The following is a 20,773-nucleotide window of genomic DNA, read 5'->3' as shown; positions in this document are numbered from 1 at the left end:
TGACTTGGCTGGGATCGCAGGCTTTGCTTCTAGTAGACACTAGAATGGCAGGAATTTCAGCACAATATAGGGCCCATTTTTTTTAATCTGTCTTAATCACAGCCCTATAAGTACAAGGTTTTATTATTCATTGGGATTCAATTTTATTCATGGGATCAGACAGGAAGCTATTTATTCCTCATTTTTATCATCTTATGACGTCTCATAAAACAATCTGAAATGAGAGCATGTAGAAATTGCAATTGCTGTAATTGCAAGCAAAGAAAAAAAAAGGCAATAAACTCCCTGAATACGTTTGTCTCCCCTTTGCTGCTGTTACATAAACTGAGTGTAGGTAGAGTACATCCATCTTCCTTTTTTAACATGAAAAGAGCAGATGGGGCACATGGCTTTTTCTGAAGGTTATAGTGCATGAGGATTGGCAGGGTTATTATGTGTAAAGCCAGTGGGGGCTTTATCTTTGCTCAGAAATAGGGGTTTGCCTCACATTTCCATTTTGATTAGCAATAATGATACAAAGGCAAATTTTCTGTGTGATGAAGAGCTGCTAATAAAGTGACCTTTCAAAATTAAGTAGCTCATTGAAGTGCCACACCACAATACGAGTATACAAGGCTGGTCCCAGCAGACAGGGAAACTGGATGGGAATTCAGAGAAACATGGAATGGGAAGCCTGAAGTAGATTGACGACACATGGTGGCACAGTAATGGTATCGAAGAGCAATAGCCAGGTGCTGTTTGCAGTTCTCGAGAGGCCGATGTATGTGATTTGTCTTTGAAAGGATCTAAAAGTGTGAAAGGCAGAGAGTGCTTATAGTAAGGTTTCTGGGATTGGGGTTGTGCAGTTAAGGGACTCAACTATTGTATTGCCAGCGCTGTAACATTGGCTGTGCTTCGATGCTGTTGGGAATTTGTTTGCATGGCTTTACTCATGGTAAACGCAGGGCAGATTTGGAGCTATTTTGTGGATTCCTCTTGGATACAGGTGGAGAGCACTTAATACCACACTGGTCCTAATTCAAAACCCTGGTTTCTATGTAGAAATTATTTGCCGTTAAACTCCAGCTACGCAGCCTTTGGCAAGAGACATGAATCAATTTGTCCAGCTTTTCTTTTCTGTTTTGTCTCTGTGTGAAGGCTGATGCCCAGTGTGTGCCAAGCGGGCCTTTCAGACCCAATAATGCGCCCTTGTGTTTCATAGCATGCGTGGAATTTGCATAGGCTGTCCTGGGACAGGCAGGTTTCTTTTGTTGCTGGAAACAAGGAGCAAGTTCTTTTCCCTGTCTCTGCTTCCTAATGCCTCTCCAAAAGCTCTCAGCACTCATGTAAGAAATTTACTTTTTTCTATTTATTTTTACATTAAATGTTGTTAAACTCTGTACAACTTGTAATGCTGTGTGGAGAAGTCATGTCAGTCAGTTCTAGTTGACAAAATTGTTTAATTTTCTTTCTCTGAATCTAGATATCTAATTGTCAGAGGGAGCAGATAATCTGTGATGCTTAATGTAACTGCTGCAAAGTATTTGCATATCTTCTCTGTGGGGAAACAAAACTGCTAGCAAGTGAATAACACTGCACGGATCATTGCAGGCAGGGTCACTGGGCCTATACACTTGCTATTAACCCTTCTCAGGATCTGTATTGCCACAGAATGAGCTGTCATGGGTTTCAGGCAAAGGGCTTGCTCCACATTATGGGAAGAGTTGGCACTTGCTTGTGCATTGTAGCCCTGTGCAATAAAATGCGAATATGATCAGATGGATTGGCAGTTGCTTTTTGGCAGCTGATACTGAGTTGTTGCATTTTGGTCTTGATTTATTGCTGATAACAAACTGCTGAAAAACAGTCTGGGAGGTACTTAGAAATATATGGCCCCCATTTGGTGTCACCAACATGCTCACTAGGCCCCTCTGAGCCATGCAGCTGGGAGCCTTTAAGAGCTTTCTAAAATTTTATATGTCCTGGCAGTTTGCCTTGAGGTCTGCCTTGTAGAACTTCCTTCTCTCCATCCTCTTGAAGGAGTCTTTGATGCTAGTGGAGAGCAGTGGCAAGGGGAGAGGGTTTTGTGCTGATTCTCACGATGCAAGCATTGCTGAGAGCCTGGTTTCCTCTGATTTCATCAAGTGTCTTTCTCCTTGTATAGGATGAGTCCCAGCTTTTATTCTCTTATTCTGATCACGCATCCTGGAAATCACACCAAGTTGGTCTTTCAGATCGAAGATGTGCATCTCTAGCTCAGATAACTGCTGGATTCACAGATATTGCATGGGGGCAGGCTGTAGTTGGGTTACTTGTAGTTGGGCTTTGATGTCCTCCCCTTCTTTAGGTACTGTCAATTTACATCAGAACCATAATTTTCTATTATTACCTGTGCACTTGGCAGCTGATGTTGGGAAATAGTGTTCAGTGGGAGCTCATGACTGGGGAGGAACGATGAAACAGTATAAAAAGTATTATCAAAGAGTCCAAGAACGAATGATTAAAGGATTGGGGAATGCCACACAGGGTGTGCAAGCTGGGTGGGTAGGCAGCCTTCACCCAGAGCCCTGGAACAACTGTCAAACCAACTCAGAGGACCAGACCAGAACTTACTAACAGAGTAAGATGTTGAGCAGTAGTTTGTGACTGCAGAATAATGATACTAATTCCCACATTTAAGGAAAAGAGGGGCTGGAGAAGCAAGCTAGGCAACTCTAGTCTTTGGGCTCAACTTCAAAAGCAAGTGTTTGAAACAGTGGTGGGAAGATTGTGAGAGGAGAGGTAGATCCTCTAGAGAGAGATGGAAATTGGGACAAGCTTTAAGTGTGAGCTTTAAGAGCAATGGTTAACCTGAGACCACTCTTGATTTTGATTTTAGACATGGTAAATGTAGCTTACCTAGCCTCTATTAGGGTAAGTATCTGCTCTAGGTAACCCTTAGCAGAGCAGTGCCTCAGATGCATGCCTTTTCCCGTGCCACATGAGAAGCTATGAAGTGGAGAAAGTAGGTGTCAGCATTGAATAGGGAGGTTGGATAAAGGGCAGCCTGAAGAAGAGGCAAGAACTGGGTGAGTCAAAAAGAGGTGTACTAGGAGAAAGGTTACTAAAGGTTCCTCAAGGAACCCTGGTCAGTTATTGTAGCTTCAGAGAGCAGTAACCAAGGGTTGGCAGCTTGTCACCTGGGAGTGTTTGACCACATCCCTAGCAGAACTGGAGGTCAGTGTTATTGCACACTTCATGATCTTAAAAACAAGCTCCCAGAGCATGAGAACTTTCTACTTGTTGGTAGGAAGGTAGTGATGATGGAACAGCAATGGGAACTGATGAGTAAGAGATGACCTTGGAAAAAAGATTGAGATTTAGACTTTCAGGCCACAGGGAGTGAATTTCTGGGCAGGAAAGGATACAAAGTCAAATTTGCCTATGACTGAGAGCAGTAAGTTAACATAAAGCATTGGGTGCCTTAGCTGCCTGAGCTAGAAGGATGTAGATAACAGTGAAATTTTTAGTTGGATGTTGTGATGTGTTGCATATGTTACCATCACACTAAGGGCTGCTAGTCTAGGGCTGTGTTATACAAGCAGGCCAGAAATGGTTCGGCTCCAAAGGGAAATGTAACTGTGCTGTGATGAACACTCACCCAAGACAGACAGTGCTGGTGGTGTAGACTGGTAGCTCCTGTGTCAGCAGATGTCTCCTTCAGGGCAGACCAGCTGGCTGTAAAAAAAACAAGCAATGAGTAGTTACTGTATTTTTTTCTTCTTCTCTTTTCTTCCAGTGATGCCATCTGCAATTTTGTAATTTGCAATGACTCCTCCCTCCGCAGCCAGCCCATCATCTTCAATCCTGACTTCTTTGTGGAAAAGCTGCGCCATGAAAAACCAGAGGTGTTCACAGAGCTGGTGGTCAGCAACATTACCAGGCTCATTGACTTGCCTGGGACAGAGCTGGCCCAGCTGATGGGAGAGGAGGACCCAAAGCTGCCTGGGGCAAACAGCACAGCCTCTGGATTTTTTCGTTCTCTGATGTCGTTGAAGCGCAAGGGTGAGTTCTGGTGCCCACCTTTACAGTGGTGCTGTCATCATCTGTTACAGAGTTTGCAAAACTTTGGGTGTAAGCCTGTTGGTTTTGAGCTCTTGATGAATGCCTAGTGCTGTAAGTTTGTAACTGGAGATTTCTCTAGAAAGGCGCAAAACAGAGGCTAGGAGGTTCATCCTGAAAATGCCCTGCCACTTCTAGAGTACCCTTCTTCAGAGAATTATTGCTGTGGTTTATGTCAGGCTGGTCTCAGTGGGTCAGCTGCTCTCTGTGCAGCAAAAACCAGAGACAGTTTTAGTTCCCAAGTGTTCCTGGTCTGGCTCTGTGGATAATGCTGAGATGGAGAGGAGTGCCTGAACAAGCTGCTGGTTCTTCCAATATCACCGAGGTGTCCTTGTCCCTCTGCTTGTTTGTGTCCATCTAATCCATGCTCTGTTCTCATTAGCTTTCCTCATTAGTGATGGAATATCAGTGAAGGCCAAGAACATCAGGTTCCGTGAAGAACAATAATGCCCAGGTTTTACAGGCCACTGACTTCATTTAGGGTCCAGTGTATCCTTCAGTTGCTGTTCCAGCTCTCTGGAAGGTCTTGTCTGTGCAGCTCAGAAATCTTTAAGCATCTCCCATGCAAACACCAGTGCTTCTGCAATCCATATCCCAGTCCAGTGAGTCAGTGACAGAGCCCCCCAGGAGAGGACATTATTTCTCTTTTTCTCTCAGAGAAGCATTCATCTGGAGTTTTCTTCTGGTAAACTGACTATTTTTATCTTCTCTTTCAAGTACAGCTGTCTTGGTTATGGAACATTTGCCTCAGGCCCCTTCTCAGAAGTCTGAGATTTGCTTTTGAGCATAGTTGTGTTCAGATCCTCTTGTGTTCACATCTTGGCATTCACCACTCTGTTTTGTTGTAACTAAGCGAGTGTTCTCTGTGTGTGTGTGCCTTGTCCCACCTCTGCCCACACTCAAGGGGAGCCTGGTTCTCCTGGTAAGTTCAGTTAAACCTTCTCACTCATCTAGACAGAAAGTGCCTCCATCTGTGCACCTCTCACATTCCTGTCAGCTCTGGTTTCCTAGCTAGACTGGCTGTCTGCTGGCAGAGAAGCTGTGGGTAGCTGCCTTCAGATGTTGGCAGCCTGAGGTTGAGCACTTTTAATTACTCTTCCCTTCTTTGAGCAATTCTGCTATTGTCAGTACCTCTGAGTAGGGAGCTATCACTATGTTCAAATACAGCTTCATTTTTTTCCCCCGACCTTTATGTAGTGTCTCTAAGTGGTTTTGATTCTACCCAACCTATTTCTCCATTGTGTTTTATAAGGGCAAGTTCTGCAGCTCAACTGCTCAGGCTGAATTTTCTGGTGCTGGCTTCAGCCCTCCACTCCTGACTCACCCAGTGGGAACCATGGTAGATAGACTCGCCTTGGGCTGGACAGGACTGCAGGGGAAAATCAAGTACTGCAAATAAGTCCTTTAGCATCCTTAGGTGAGAATTATTCAATATTGCCATGGCTTATCTTGCTGCTCCATATTAATAGGTCTTCACACTGCACACCCAAACTACAGTTGGGCTGTGCTTATGTCTGTTACTGTTCCTGCCTCTGTTCCAGGAAAGTAGCAGGATAGCTTAAATTCAGACACTTGTCACTTGACAAACAGAAGTGAGTAAAATTGTTTTCTTAGCATGTATAGAAACTTCCCTATTCTTGTCAAAACCTACTAGCAGGGGGCTTGGGAGCCTTCTCTAGCTCATTTTTTAGAATTATCTATACTCTGCTGGAGCACTGCTCTTATCAGACCTGACATCTCCTGTTAGCTCTCTTCCCCAAGAGCTCCTCCTTCCCTTTCAGACTTTTCCATGGCCATGTGTCTCACTTCAGCTAGCAGATGTTTCCAAGTCTGCTGGCTGCACTCCCAGGCTGAAATGGCAGTGACTCCCTGCATTGACAGGCACTGTCTGTGAACTCCTAGGCCAAACTCTGAGAAAAAGTAGTTTGTTCCTACAGAGAAAATTGGTTTCATGTACTGCGTGTTTCATCTTGGAGCCATCATTTGTTTTTCTTCATGTCATAGACCAGATAAAACAAACAGGTTTTATTTCTTCAAAGCCAGAGGGCAAGGACCATAGAGCTCAGAGATGATCAAACTGCAAATACTTATACTCCTTTGAGCATTAGGAAACTCTCAGTCTCATGCTGCTTCTTAGTTTCAGAAGCAATTGTACAATAACATCTAAGCCTTCATAACTCAGCATCCATTCTTCAGGCACTTCTTTCAAGTTTCTTTGAGAATCCAATTCTCATTCAGATATCAGCTTCTGACTTCAAAAGTAAATCAAATTTGTCAGACCCTGCATGTCTCAAGATGTATTTTCCTCTCCTCTTCCTGGCTACTCTTGATCCTATCTGTTGAATGTCTAATGAGCTTAGTTTTCTTCAAGGACAAGAATCTTTTGCCAAGGTTTCTCTCTCCTTGCACTCAAGCCTTTCAGATCTTATATGTGGATCAAGAGGTCACGTTGCCCTCCTTTCTCCTGCAAGACTGAAGCGTGAGCTTTATCAGAGGGAGATTAGAAAGTTCTTGACTTAACAGGGGGCTGGAGTTCTTGGTGGCTTACTATGTATTTCAGAAGTCCTGGAAGAAAGTGGAGCATTCTTCAGGCGGAATAAATTTAGTTGAACATTAAGGCTGCTAGAGAAGTGCACAGGGTTAACCAGGTCTTTACCACATACTGTGAGCATCAACACCACAGAACAGTAAGATCTGTAATACAATAGACCAAAGGACAGTAAAATAAAAATGTGCCATGAGGGGAAAAAAAAAGGCAAGAGGAAGCTTGTAGGAGAGAACTTTTATCAGACCAGCTAGTGCATTGCTTGAATTGCTGGGGTATCAGTTGTAAAATTATGGAGACACAGACAGCTGGGGTGCAAATGCCCAGCTTGCCCTCAGAAGTGGTCCATGCACCTGGCAGTCAGGTCATGGAGAAGGGAGGTATATTCTTTCCTTAAACCTATTGGCTCTTTGAAGCCTAAGTGCAAGAGCAGGACAAACCAGCTCTGTACCTGGTTCCAGTTTTCAGACCCAGTCATCACATTTTGTGGTATAGACTATTAGTCAAACTTATATGCATCTGAGGGAAGAAGTGGTGCTCAGGGCTCTCTGGCTGCTGCCAGTGAAGCTCCTGGGAGCTGCTTCAGCTTTCTGAGGGACAGACCTTGCTGGCTTTGTGTGTCTGATGGAAAACACCTCTCACCAGCAGGACTCCATTTATTAGAAAATACTGTCCTGCTGAATAACCACTCTTTTCCCTGCGGAGTCCCTCTCTGGACAGGAACAGTTTTCTGCATTGATTGAACAGTGCCTTCCAGTTAAATGGGCTTCTCATCAAATGGTTCCTTCTGTGTGAGGTTCTCCTTCCTTTCAGCTAAGGTGCTTCTGTATCCTTTCAGAGCTGTAGCCTGTGCTGAATGAAGTTCTGGAGCTGGCAACTCATGCCTGATCTGTAACAGCCTCATGAGATGAAAGCAAATTTCAGGAGCTGTCCGCTTGTTATGGAGAAGGGCCCAGCTCATTGCTTTGCTACTCTGATTTAGTTTTTCTTTTTTTACTTTTTTTTTTTTTAGTGTTTTTTTTGTTTTGTTTTCTTGGGGGTTTTTTTAGCTTTTTTTTTTTCTTTTCTTTTTTTTTTTTAAGCTTTTCCTTGTTCAGCTTTCTGATCCTTCATACGTTACTGTATACATACCAAGTTAGCGGGCATGGAAGAGAGATTCATTGCAATTAGGGAATTCCAGGGTTTACCCATCCCTGAAAAGGAGGCTAGTGTGAGCCAGTTGGATCATATCTGCTCTCCCCACTAGTGCTTTCTTCCTCTCCCATAGTCTCATTACTGCAGCCCTTCTTTCTGCATCACTCTGTGCCAAACCATGGTGAGGATTCATCTGGATGTTCCTTTCCAGGTGTGGAATGTGCAAATGTGGTACCCGGGCAGTCCCTGCTGTCACATCTGCCCTTTCCACTTTGCTGTTTCCATAAAGTCCAGGCTTGTGCATGATATGCCCTTTAAAACTGAAGCATCTGTTCTGGTGTTGTTTTCTTTTCAGGAGCTAGAGAATCTTTGCTTTAGCTGATAAAAACTATAATTAAGCTGAGGTAAGAAGCAGGATGATGAAGTGCTTGTAAGTACAGCATGGTGAGATGAAGTGACTTGTGAGACCTCACATCTGTGGTGGTCCTTTTGACCTTCACCCTTAGTGTATTTTGGCACTGGTCCTTGCATGCTGAGATCCTGTTCTTTGGGGACCACTCATGTCTGTGGCTGCTGGACTCTGAGCTGCCTGAACACATTATCTTCTGTTCTGCAGAGAAAGGGGTGGTGTTTGGCTCACCGCTGACAGAAGAAGGCATTGCACAGGTCTCCCAGCTGATCGAGTATCTGCACAAAAGTAAGTGACTCTGTTTTCCTCTCCCACAGGGTATCTGTCTGGACCACTTCAGGTCTCTTGTGCAGACAGACTGAAAAGCTCTGAGCTCTCCAGCAGTAAGGGTTTGTCGCTGGACTAGACAACTGTTCCCCAGAATTGCCTAGCAGAGATGTTAATCTCTGTCCCTCTGCACATGGCCTTTTTCTACTGAGGGGAGCCAGCTTGAAATCTTGTCCCTGAATGCAGGTCATTGAGGTTTGCCGTCAAGCTCAGGAAAGGGGAGGGATCTCCTTTAGTAAGAAAATGGGAATCAGCCTCTGATTCATTAGTGGCCTTTTTTTGTCCCCTCTGCTGAGCAGATCTAAGAGCAGAAGGCTTGTTTCGGGTGCCAGGCAACAGCATCAGACAACAGATCCTAAAGGATGCTCTGAACAGTGGTACAGATATTGACCTGGACTCTGGGGAGTTTCATTCCAACGATGTGGCCACCTTGCTTAAGATGTTCCTGGGTGAATTACCAGAGCCGCTACTGACACACAAGCACTTCCATGCTCACCTGAAAATTGCAGGTGAGTGAGTAGGAAGAGGCAGTGGTGAGTAGAGGGAATAGAGCTAGCCTCCTAGGAAGCTGGTAATGCTACAGAGCTGCACACTAGGCTGCAGAATTGTAATCCTTCAAGACAGGGTGTAAGAAGGAATTTCGTGCCATCTCAGTCTAGTTGTGGAAAGACTGGAACCAAAACCCCTTAGGAATCAGACCAAGTCTATCTAGTCCATTCTTCTCTCTCCAACAATAAACATACAGACAGTAGAACCCACACTGGTAACCTGAATCTTCCTCTGTTTTAAGTCTGGGGGTCTCCTGAGCAAGGTGTGTTTTCTGTGTACTTAACAACTGTTACTGAGCTACCTTATGTGAACTTCCTCTGCCTTGCCTTCAGCTCATCGCAACTCTTCACAACTGTGTTGTCCTGTGGGAGGAATACCACAGAGCAGCTCCTCGGGTGGGGAGCCTTGGGTTTGGAGGGGAGAGAGAGGGAGGGCCAAGAACTGTGCAGGAGTTTAGAGGAAATTTGCATGTGAAGAGGGAAGGGTAGTTGGTTGCAATAGGCTTCCTGTTAAGGAAGGTAATGTATGTCCTTCATGTTCTGCCTTGTGATTTGACAGACTTGACCCTGTTTGATGAGAAGGGCAATAAGACCAGCACTCCAGACAAAGAACGCCAAATTGAAGCCCTCCAGCTGCTGTTTTTGATCCTTCCCGCACCCAACCGCAGTCTGCTCAAACTGCTGCTGGACTTGCTCTACCAGACTGCCAAGAAGCAGGACAAGAACAAGATGTCTGCCCACAATCTTGCCCTCATGTTTGCACCCCACATCCTGTGGCCCAGAAATGTGAGCAATGCCTCAGTGTCTGTGGATGGGATAGAAAGCAAGGTAGAAAGCAGAGGCTTGGCAGGTCTACGGGGGAAGAGCCAAGATGGGAAGATTAATACTGATACAATGGTGTGAGGACTGGAGGCTGTGGGACGGTGTGATGGAGCTTTCTGGTAGTACTCAGTCCTAAGCATTCAGTCCAGACCTGCTGTAGGTCTAATCTGAACTGATGCTTCATCTCTTTCAGTAAAGCTGAAAGCACAGCAGCACAGTCCTTCTGTTAAGAATAAGAACTCTAGACAAACCTTGCAGGTCTCTCTCTTAAGGTTCCTTATATTGCTGGTGTTTTGCCCCAGAGCTGTCTAGTTCTCCTTTCAGAGCAGCTTTGGCTCTGTGAGCTCTGTTGTTGGTGTGCTGTGAGCCCTGCCTTCTCTCCTTGGAGTAGGTCTTCTGATGAGGCACTGTGTGTGTGTATGTCTCGGAGACAGCAAGGGCAGCAGAGATCTTTCCTCATCCCCTTCTAACTGCTGTGCCTTTGGCTGTGTCTCTCCTTGCCAGGTGACAGCAAATGACCTTCAGGAGAATATCACAAAGCTAAACAATGGAGTGACCTTTATGATCAAACATTCTCAAAAACTCTTCAAGGTGAGTGCGCTTTAAGTTCTTGCCCTCCCTGGCCCTTCAGCAGGAGAATGAATGTCCCTTGTCTAGACAGATCACAGGTGTCAAGTGTTAATTGTGGGTGCTCTCTTCCACGGTAGAAAAAGGAGGATTCCTACAAGAAACTGTACTAGGGTGGAGATCTTTGCTGGGTAGACAGCCCAGGAGGAGGACACGCTGGAGGTGGCTTTCCTGGGCAGGTCAGGAGCATGGTGCAGTAATACCACCCTCTGCTGGGCACCCAGCCCCTGCTGCCCAGTCAGGAAACCTGATTCCTGGGGTCAGGTAGCCACTGGGTTCCCCTTGGTTTCTGGTAGGATAAGGAAACTGAAGGGCTTTGTTCTGGATGAGTAGTGCCCAGAGCTGAATCCCTCATACAGTGTGTCATTTTGTTATGAACTTCTCTGCAAGTGGTAGTCAACCCACTGCCATTAGAAGCACAGCCTGCAATCTTGAGCCCCTGTCTAGGTCAAAGTGAAGTGCTGCCAGGAGTGTGGGGCTGTCTGCAGGTTCCCCCATGGGGGTGTTTCTGCAACAGGCAGTCTCTTGATTTCTGGGGACCTTCCTGGTGACTGTAGGCTCCTACTCTGCCAGAGTCCTCCCATAGAATGTTCCCCTTCCACCCTCTTTGTCAAACCCCAGTGTGGCCAGCTCATGGCTGGGGGAACTTCTTGGAAAAAGTTTCTGCAGAGCCCTGCTATTACTCTGTGTTCCACTTGTGCTGGTTGTCTGCATCAATAGGAAACTGTGAACAAGGACAGCACTGGGGACATGAAATCCCATCAGTGAGTCTTGATGGAAGTTGGTTGTGTGACATAGTTGAACAGAGCTCTCGCTGGGGCTGCTCTTGCCTCAGGGCCAAACACACTAAACATAATGTGTGGCCTTTTCTCTGCTCATCATCACAGGCCCCAGTATACATCCGAGAGTGTGCCAGGCTGCACTACCTGGGATCCAGAGCCCACACATCCAAGGTAAAGCCAGCAAATGCAGCACCTGCCCTCCATGGAAGGGCTGAGGCTGTGATGCTATGAAGGGATCCTTATGAGTGAAAGAAGCTGGAAACAAAAACAAGTCATGAAAGAGGATCTGTCAGAGAGCAGGAGTGGAGGAACCATATGGTGTGGCAGTGAAGGCTGCTGCATTAGGGAAATTGGGCAGAGTTGAAGCATCTGTTAATCAAAAGCACAGGGAAAGCTACCAGCCCCTGTTTAGCAGCAAACCTGCTCCCAGTGCCCAGTACATGCAGCACCTGCTTCTTCATGGGGTTGTGCTTTCTAAACAGCCAGACGTGCCAAGGCTGTTGCCTTGGCCAGGCTGCTTGGAAGAGGGGCTGGGATAAAGGCTACTTGCTGCCACTGGGACAATATTTGTCTGTCTCTTGCCAGCAAATGCTTCCCTGCCTCATATAGCTGCAGTAGAGTGAAGATACGTTATAAGGAGCTGTGCTGACCCTTCTCAAGTCTGGAAGGGATTCTGCAGCTGGCATCCAGGAGGGGAGGGAAGAAGCAATGGGGTCACCTTTGTAGTGCTGTCACCTTTTCTTGGCACAGGGCCTGCTGGTGCAGTGCTGCTGCAGAGGGGTAGCGAAAACACAGCCCTGTGCATTCACTGGGGTTGAGGCAGCTCACGAGACTATTCCCAGCCTGGCTCAGATGGGTGGCTCACTTGGATTAAAGCATGGCAAGCGACTACTGTCTCCACTTTCCCAGGACGACCTGGATTTGCTGACATCTCCTGGCCCTAAGGAGGTGCAGCCCCTTAAGTCTCAGAAGCGAAGCCGACTGGACCCTTGCCATCAGGAGGAGACCCAGCAGCGCACAGAGGAGGCACTGAAGGAGCTCTTCCGCCATGTCCACAATATGCCTGACTCTGCAAAGAAGAAGAAGCTTATCCGGCAGGTAGTGTGGGGAGGGAAGATCTCTTCAGGGTGCACTTGTCAGCACAGTCCTGGGCATGGGTCTAAAGGCTTGAGAGCTGTTTCTAGTCCTGGGCAGGCTGGGTAAGAATGGGCTTAGTGCTGTGGAAGGGGCAGAGCTGTAGGGAGGCAGGGGAAAAGGAAGCCTATCCCTGATGTAGCTGACTGTGGAGTTAGCTGCACCAAGCTGTACTTTGAGCTCTCTTTTCCAAGCCAGGGACTTGCCAGCCAGTAGTTCCCCAGTTCTGATCATGGCCTTGTTGAACATCCTCCCTCAGAAAGGGAAGAGTCCTGTTCTTTCTTACCTGCAGGGAGTGGACAAACTGGGCTTATCTCGAACTGTGAGTGTTCCCTGAAAACCTGCTGCTTCAGAGAGGCTGGTCAATATGGTCAGCACCAGTCCTGGCTGCCAGCCTCCAGCTCCTCCCTATACCCCTTTCTGCTCCAACAGTTGCTGCTTTTGGCTAATGTGTTAGCCAGCACAAAGCAGCCTCATATCCAAGCTCCTTGTAATCATGGGTGGCAGATGTGTCCTTACTCTGCTTTCTTATCCCTGTAGCTCTGAGCTGATCTTCCATTTTGAGGTATGAAAGAGACATTTTTGAGGTATGAAAGAGTTTTAGGCAGAGGGCGGTTGGTAGAGCAGCATACAGCAGCAAGGGATTGGTGCAACCGTACAGTAACCATGCTAACATACTGCCCTCATGTTTCCTCCTAGTTTAATAAGCATCCTACAGTTCTCACTCCTGGCTCTGAGATACCCGTATCCCCAGCACCGCGACGTACCCGCTCACGCTCCTTCAGTGGGCTCATTAAGGTAAGGGCAGCCTCTGACCCATGCTTGCTGCTCTGAGTTTCTGATGTTGCTCTTTGCTTCTGCCTTGTTCTGGCTTGAATGAGGCCCTCAAAGGTAGGGACTGTTGAAAGTATTGGCTGCCAAAGAACACAGATCCACTGGGAACAGCACAGTGAGAATAAGCCTTGTTAGTATAAAGTGTAATTATCCGTGAAACGTGTTTCTGTAGGATCTATGCATCTTTCTGAAGGATTGGTTGCTTTCTGAGATGAGATGAGGACTGACAGGGAGCTGGTCATGTAGTCTAGCCTGTTAGCACAGACGTTAGCACACTGTAGGCTGCTCTACAGCAGCATGTACCTGCTTCTGGCAGGATGGGCTCCTGTCCAGCCCTCAGGTATGTTCCCAAACCCCTTATGATCAGGCAGGCTCAGCCTAGTGGCATGGTATTTCAGGCGATTCTGCTTTGCAGTCTTTGTCCCAGCTTGGCTTCCTTTTTTCTTTCCCAGCATCCATCTGCTTACCAGCAATGCATCCTGCTCCTTCCCCTTCTTTTCCCCTTTGCACTCTAAGCACTAGCCAACAGCACTCTCTTCTTACGGCAGCGGAAAGTTTTGGGAACCCCAGTTATCCTGGAGAGAAAAAGCAGGGATGCCACACCAGAGCCTGAGCGAGTCAGCAAAGAAAATGTATACCTGGTAAGAGACTCTCTCAGCACAGCTGGAGCAGCTGCGGTGGTGGGGACATCACGTGAAGGGAGTTCAAGTGCAGCTTGTGCATTCATTTCAGCAATCCTTGGGGAGATGCTTGCTGTTCTCTGCCCAAGAGAAAGTTTCCAATACTTCTGTGTGATAACAAATCTTAGGATGGTCCTCTGCTGTGAGGAGAGCAGAGAGGATGGCAGGGATGACAGCACTGGCCCTCCACTCCAGTATTGTCCCTTTGGCCAGCCTGCTGCCTCTAGCATTGTCCAATGGCCAGACAAATTAAGAGTGTATTTGGGTGATAGATGCTCTCTACTTTCCCCAGCTCTTTACTCCTATTCCCCTCTCTTGTTCAGTTACAGAAATGTGGATCTCCAGCTCACATGTCTCAAGCAAAGCTGAAGTCTTTGGAGGGGCAGAAAGAGGTAAGATAAACTGTGGGACAAGAGGTTTGTATAGCCCAAGACAGATGGCTGTGTTTGTCCCTGTCTGCTCACTGCCTCTGGTCTAGTGCCTTGCTTTGGCAAAAGGTGTGGGAAGACTCCAGGGAGAAGTCCTCACAAGGGGAAGACAGTACATCAGCATTTTTTTCCATGGCATTCTATGTCTCAAGCATTCAATTGCTCTAATTCTCTGCTTCAGGAATCCTGTAGACGCCTGCGAGCCCACCTGCTTTCCAAGGATTCGTCATCCCTCTGAAACGCCTCGCACCAACGCATGGGTGGGAATGCCCAGCCTCACAAGCTGTGAATAATGTGCTGCACTGAGAGGGGAGTGCTGCAGGCTCACAGCAACTCTCACCAACATGGCAGCACTCTTGAAACGGGACCTTTGCAAGAACTGCAGGGACTTGTTTCTTCCTGTATATAAAGCATATTCCATTATACTATGGGGCAAACCACTATCTAACCAAAATGTGCAGCATGTCTGACCTGCTGGCTCTGGGAAGAGCTGAAGTGCTTGCTTACAAGGAGAGCCCTGTGCATTGTGGGGCCTTTTGCACTCTCAGCTTTCTCTACAGTGTTGCTAGGCTGTATTTTTTTTTTGCTTTTTTTTTTTTCTGAGTTCTTAACACACTGGCTTGTTTTTCCTCCCTCTTCTCAGTTAACAGTGAGAATGATGGACTCCTACCTTCACCCACATCCTGAAAGCTAACCTTTTCTTCAGGCCTCCTCTGCCTCCTCCATACTCCATTTTTCCCTGCTGTTCCTGAAGGGCTGGTGTGCACAAATGGTACAGAGCAGAGGATGGGCCTGGGAGAAGAGAAGAGGCTCTGGGTGTCATCATTCCAAATGATTCCAAGAAGCTTCCCCAGTAAATTCATCCCTGTGTTTCAGCTTGGGTGGGAGGCAGCCTGTGCTCACTGCCTTCCCTGTTCCGTGGCACAGCTCTGCCTGGTGAGCACAGGGTGCCTCTGCTTTGAATTCCCCCAGGGAGGCTAAGCTGAGCTGGGCAGTAGGCTGGCACAGGCTCTCTGGGGCAGGACAGCTTGGCCTTTGGAAGCTGGAGTGTCTGGGGCAGGCAGAGTCTGGTGGCTGTTTGCACAGTATCAGAACATTGGCTGCATGAGAGGTGGGAGAGGGCTCCAGCCATTTGTAATCTGCTGCAAATGGTGCCAAAGGCTTTGGCTTAAGGTATCTTGATGGCTGATTAGTCATGAAACTGGGGGAAAGGGCTGGAACTGGGTTCAGTTCTTTGGCCTGAGCTGCAGAAATGAGATGGAACCGTCTAGATATGGGATAAACCCACATCACAGCTGCTCAGCGTCAGCTGCCTTGTTAAGCTAAAGTGCTCCAATAAGCCAATCTTGCCAAGTACCTGTCTGCAAGCACTCTGGGGGAGGAAACACACAGGGTCACTACTGTGAAATATTTAATCAGCTGAGGAACCATCTAAACACTTCATAGCCTCTCTCATGGAAGCAAATAATCTCTGGAATCAAATTATAATTGTCTTCTAATCTTTAAGAACGGAGAGCTGACAGGATTTAGAGCTCTGTCCCTGAGACAATTGGTGGCAGGAGGTGTGAATATTGGGTTGTGAGCAGGGAGTTCAATCTGACTAGCTAGAGCTTTCAAAACAGGATCAGAGCTCTGTGCAGTTTAGCTGGAATCTGTCACTTTTTTACTGTGTTGGTTTTCTGTTTGAGGGTGTTTTTTTTTTTTGAGATACAAAGCTGTGTGCCTCATGCTGCTCTGTCCAAAGGGATGTTCCTGGTACTTTTATCAGTCATGCCTGTCCCCAGTCTGACCCCAAACTGGAGGAGCTGTCTTGAAAATGCAGGGGGTAGTGGGTCTCTAGATGTGCGAGTTGGGAGTTGCTGGTGTCAGGAGCCTCTGTCACAGCAAAGAAAGAGTTCTGGTTCTTCAGGGACCAAGCTGGCAAGGATGCTGTGAAGAAGGGCAGAGGCTGTTTGCTGTGGTAGTAGTATGTGCTTTTTGGATGTGTCTGTAATCATTCCCTCTGGAGGCTAAAGCTGCCTATGTGCTCCTCTCCAAAGGGAGTCAGCATGTTTTGCAGACTGCACTCCTGTCCTGACCCTGCAGTGTGCTGTTAGTGGACATCTGAGGATCTCAGCTTTGCCTCGGAATGGAGATGAGGCAGAGCCAGAGATTGAGCAGTAGTACAGGGAGAGCTGGATCTGGTTCTGCTATCTCTGCTCTTGCCTGCATTAGGGGTGGTTGCTGGGTAAAGCATCTGTTTATCCCATCCCCTTTCTCCCCATTGCTCCTACTTGTCTTGGGCATACACCCTCTTGTATGGGTGTCTGCTTCGCAAGGCAATCTTATTCCTAAGGCTAAATACCCTGTTCCCATATAGATGAGAGGAATTTAACTCTTCTCTCCGCTGTCCCCTTACTGATTGCTCTAGCATGGGGATTCCATCTGGCTTCTGGAACAACCAAGATTTGCTTAGCTCTTAGAAAGTTATCTATGGGGCATCATCCTGATGTTCTGCATGTCTCAGATACCTTCCCTGCTGAAGGGGGGGGGGGGGGGAGTGCAGTCTTCAGACAGGGAGGTCCCAGGAGGGGTTCCGTGCCAGAGGCTGCCCTCCATATGCAGAGGATGATGATGGCTGGCAGTTTCAGCCTCTAGGACCCTTGGCTGTTGTAGTCCCAATGTGTTCACACTCTCACTGGCCAGGGGAAGTTTTAGTCATGCTTGGATGTGTCTTGGATGTCTCCCAGAGCAGCCACTAACTGTTCCCAGAGTCTATTGTTTCCAAAGTATTTTTAATTTTCGTCCTTATTTATATATGCTATGTACGTGCTGTTTCAGACTGCTGCCTGTATGTTCATATGAAAACCCCATATTAAATGCTTTTATTTTTAGTGGGTTTGCTCAGCAGCTTAAGCAGTTTCATTGGGACAGCAAGGACTTGGTTGTGTATTCACCTTCAAAAGGAAGGAAATGTCTGCTCAGAACCCCAGAGCTGCCACCCTTAACTGTGGGGGTGCTTGGTGAGGCACTGCCTGACTGCAGGGACAGCACTGGTCTCCTATGGCACTGGAATTTGTTCCCTTTCTGGGATCCTGGTGTGAGTCAGGGTCCTCAGATGGGCTGTCTTTCCCTAGGAGGTATGAAGTTGGACCTCTTCTTTTCCTGTGCCCCCCTGCTGTCATCCTGAGTGATGGGAAATCAGGTTTACAAAGACCACTTTATATAAATAATGGATCAAACGAATACATTTTTCTCTGTAGAGCCATTCTTCTCTGCCACTCTTGGCGGCTGAGGGAGGATGGTTTCTGCTTGTATTTTCTTTTGCTCCTTCTTGATAATGGCATCTCAGATTTTATGCAGATTATTTCTCTGTGAAGTTCTTCCACGTTTGAAAAGCCTTGGGCTTGCCTGCCGTAGCTCAGATACTCATTAACATCCTCTCCATGCAACTGAAAAACAAGCAGGAGAAGCTGTTGGTGCATTATGTTTGAACCAGTGCTGCCTTCCCACAGGGTGAGCTTCAGCCTGGCCTTGTTCTGCAGGGCTGCAGTCAGGTGTCATGGGACTGGTGTACCCCATCTCCCTGGAGTTTGTGGAAGGATTGGGTCTGTGTCCCAGAAAATGGGCATGGGAATCCAGAGAGTCATTCCTCTTCTTGATAATGCTGAACAAAGGAATACAAAAACTCACAATAGCTATTTTGAATGCTGCAAACCCAAGTATCGCCTCCCTGATAAGCTGTGATGCAAAGTGACAGTTTTATATGGCTTACATGACTTTAAAAATGAACAGTTTTTAGCCCCTGCAGCCACAAGGCAAACACTTACGCTGGGCTACAAGCAAATGGGCAGCAGCCAGTGGGACCAAACACTGCGTAGAGGTACGTATTTAGAGGGGGGATGGCTCAGCTTTCAGTGTTTGTTTTGGCCTGTTGATACTCCTGCACAGCAGTGGCATTACAAAGCAAACAAGCAGCACTCATCCTTCATCTTACTAGTTTTTATCTCAAATTCCTTGGCACAGACTTGCAAATAAGTTCTGCAGAGTGTCACTGCTATCTAAATAATTTTTTTGCAAGTTGTCTTGATTTTTTTTTAAGCTGTTATGCCCTGCTTCAGTGTTGAAATAAGATTTTTCTCTCTTAAATTATCATGTGTGGCTGGGAGCTGTCATGCTGCTGCTGCATCTCGCTGCCTGGGGCAACAGTGTAGACAAAAAACATGAGTACTGCTAGCGACAGATATTGGCACCAGCCAGGCCAGTTATCAGGCTTTACAATCTCATTGGCTTGGATTAACTAATATTTTTTCATGGCATGAATAAATTACCATGTTTAGTTCAGTTTGTTCATCCCCCCGGTGAGGGTTTCATGCTGAAGCTCATAAATTCTACAGGCGTGTAGATGCCAGGATCACTGCTGGGCCCTGCACTGACCTACTGTGCTGTAGACCGCAGTGGATCTCTAGCTGGCACCAGCTCTCTGACCCCCTCCTGCTACAGCCCAGCTTTATTCCTGAGTAGTGCCCACACATGAGGAATGCAACGGGGTAATTTCTGGGTGCCTGTGTCTTGAAGTGAGTTTAAGCTATCCCTGTCTGTCCCTCACCCAGCACCAGCCCTCCAGGTGCCAATTTCAGTCGGAGCTGGGGGAACCAGAGCTTCCCTTCACTGCTGTGGGCTTTACTCCCCTTCCCAGTCCCACCTCTTGTGGATTAAACCAGGCCCCTTTCCCAGGCTGTTGGTGGGGATCCTGGGAGCAGGATCTCAGCAGCCTCTTGCACAAAAGCCTCTGGCTCCATTGTGCCTCGCCAAGACTGTTCTGCAGCAGCAGCACAAGGGGGGGCTGGCAGCACACGCTGCGGGATGGGACCCCCCTGTCTGCCCTGCAGCACGGGGGGGCCAGGGCCAGAGGGGCCGCGGGGAGCAGGCCTGGTTCTTCCTCCCTGGCTGCATCTAGGGGATGGAGGGATAGGAAGCTGAGGATATATGTAAAGGTATACAAGAACACAGACTGCCCAGGAGGCTGAGGGAGTAGGCAGGGCAGGGATCCCATCTTGCAAAGGACTCTGCAAGTAGCATGGCCATCCAGCTCCTGTGGGAGGCCCAGCCCTACATTGGGGCTGAGCAGAGCTGTCACGAGGCATGCTAAACCTTCCCCTCTCCTTTTAAGTTACTTTTGGCTACTGGTGTCTTGCCATCCTTCAGAGTCAGACCCTGACAGCCAGTCAGTCAGGCTCATGCCTCTGAGGCTCCTGCTTCTCCTCCCAGCACCTGCACCCTGAAAGTGCCTTCTCTACAGCATGGGAACTTGGGTAGTGGAGACAAAGTAAGGCTGGCACCAGCTTCCTCATCCCAGAATGTGCAGAATCTGATGTTCTTCCAGCCTCCAGTAGCATGTAAGGGCTGCAGGAAGAGGAATGAGAATGCAGAACACAAACTCACAACTGTGGGGCCAGAAATGGCACCCACAACTGGGGAAGTACAGTGAGCCCAAGTGGACAAATAGCTTGATAACAGCCCAGTGTGGGACTGGCTGCTTGCTGCCTGTCTAGCCATAAACATGGTGCAGAGGCAAGCTTATCTGCACACAGGGCATCTTTGTTAAAAATCAGGACAGAGCTTCTGCTTCCCTCATCTATCAGGCTGAGACACTCCTTATTTCTCAGGGATGTCAGTGCAATGGGAACTGCAATAAGGTGAAATGAGTTGGTGGGAACAAGCCCTGTTCCTCAAAAAAAAAGATGTGTTTCTTGTCACCCCATGGCTAAGGTCATCAGATGAACCCTGAAAACCCACCTGCTCCTACTGGGGGGCAGGGTTTTATGGCAGAGGAGCTGCAGTTTATGGCACCATGGAGAAATATGTTGGATGCACTTGGCAACAGCAAATGGAAAGTTAGTCTATTAAACAGCAAATTATCCTTCCAATGCATCTTAATTGAGAAGGGTTAATGAGTGGCTTCAGGCAGAGAAGGCAGGGGAGAGAGTGTGTGTGTGTGTGTGTGTGTGTGTGTGTGTGTGTGTGTGTGTGTGTGTGTGTACACTGCATTGAACGGGGAATAATTGCTACATCTGGGTACCCCCAAGTCCCCAGTCCCATGCTGCACCAACAATAGCATTTCCATGTGTGAGGCACTTCACAAACACCTACTTGCATGTGGTTTATTCAGACCAGCTTGCCCCACAGAGCTCCCAGGCAGTTGCTGTGTCCAGCCATGCTTGGAATATCTCCCTGTCTGTGTCTGTGCTGCTCAGCACATATGTTTTCCTCACAGGCTAGAGCTGATTTTGGGAACCTAGGGGATGGGGCTCGTCCCCCCTGCTCAGCCACTCCAGGAAACAGGGATGCAGTACTATCCTGTGGACTGTCCCCCTCCTGCTGTGCTGCAATTACTCAAAGCAGTGGGGCAGGCTGGGCTCTGCCCAGAAAGTCACTGTTATG

At 47.6% G+C, this 20,773-nt stretch overlaps 1 protein-coding gene across 1 annotated transcript; it reads left to right on the top strand.

Annotated features, from left to right (window-relative positions):
- Window positions 1–1,245: 1,245 nt before the first annotated feature.
- On the top strand, window positions 1,246–17,223 carry ARHGAP19 (Rho GTPase activating protein 19). The gene is made up of 12 exons (XM_071748502.1): window positions 1,246–1,325; window positions 3,758–4,023; window positions 8,376–8,456; window positions 8,795–9,004; window positions 9,603–9,829; window positions 10,370–10,456; window positions 11,380–11,445; window positions 12,184–12,372; window positions 13,108–13,206; window positions 13,791–13,883; window positions 14,246–14,314; window positions 14,532–17,223. Exons 1-12 carry the CDS (start codon window positions 1,297–1,299, stop codon window positions 14,586–14,588), a joined length of 1,473 nt encoding a protein of 490 aa, XP_071604603.1. The 5' UTR covers window positions 1,246–1,296; the 3' UTR covers window positions 14,589–17,223.
- The last annotated feature ends 3,550 nt before the right edge of the window (window positions 17,224–20,773 follow it).

This window comes from Heliangelus exortis, chromosome 7 (assembly GCF_036169615.1).
Source record: "Heliangelus exortis chromosome 7, bHelExo1.hap1, whole genome shotgun sequence".
Lineage (NCBI taxonomy): Eukaryota > Metazoa > Chordata > Aves > Apodiformes > Trochilidae > Heliangelus > Heliangelus exortis.
This window is presented reverse-complemented; position numbering and strand designations above follow the sequence as displayed.

Excerpts from the sequence above, each read along its gene's own strand:
- ARHGAP19 (XM_071748502.1), top strand. The coding sequence starts at position 1,297 with ATGCCTCTCCAAAAGCTCTCAGCACTCAT. Across the intron at positions 1,326-3,757 it reads CAAAAGCTCTCAGCACTCAT|TGATGCCATCTGCAATTTTG; the intron begins GTAAGAAATTTA and ends CTTTTCTTCCAG. Across the intron at positions 4,024-8,375 it reads GATGTCGTTGAAGCGCAAGG|AGAAAGGGGTGGTGTTTGGC; the intron begins GTGAGTTCTGGT and ends TCTGTTCTGCAG.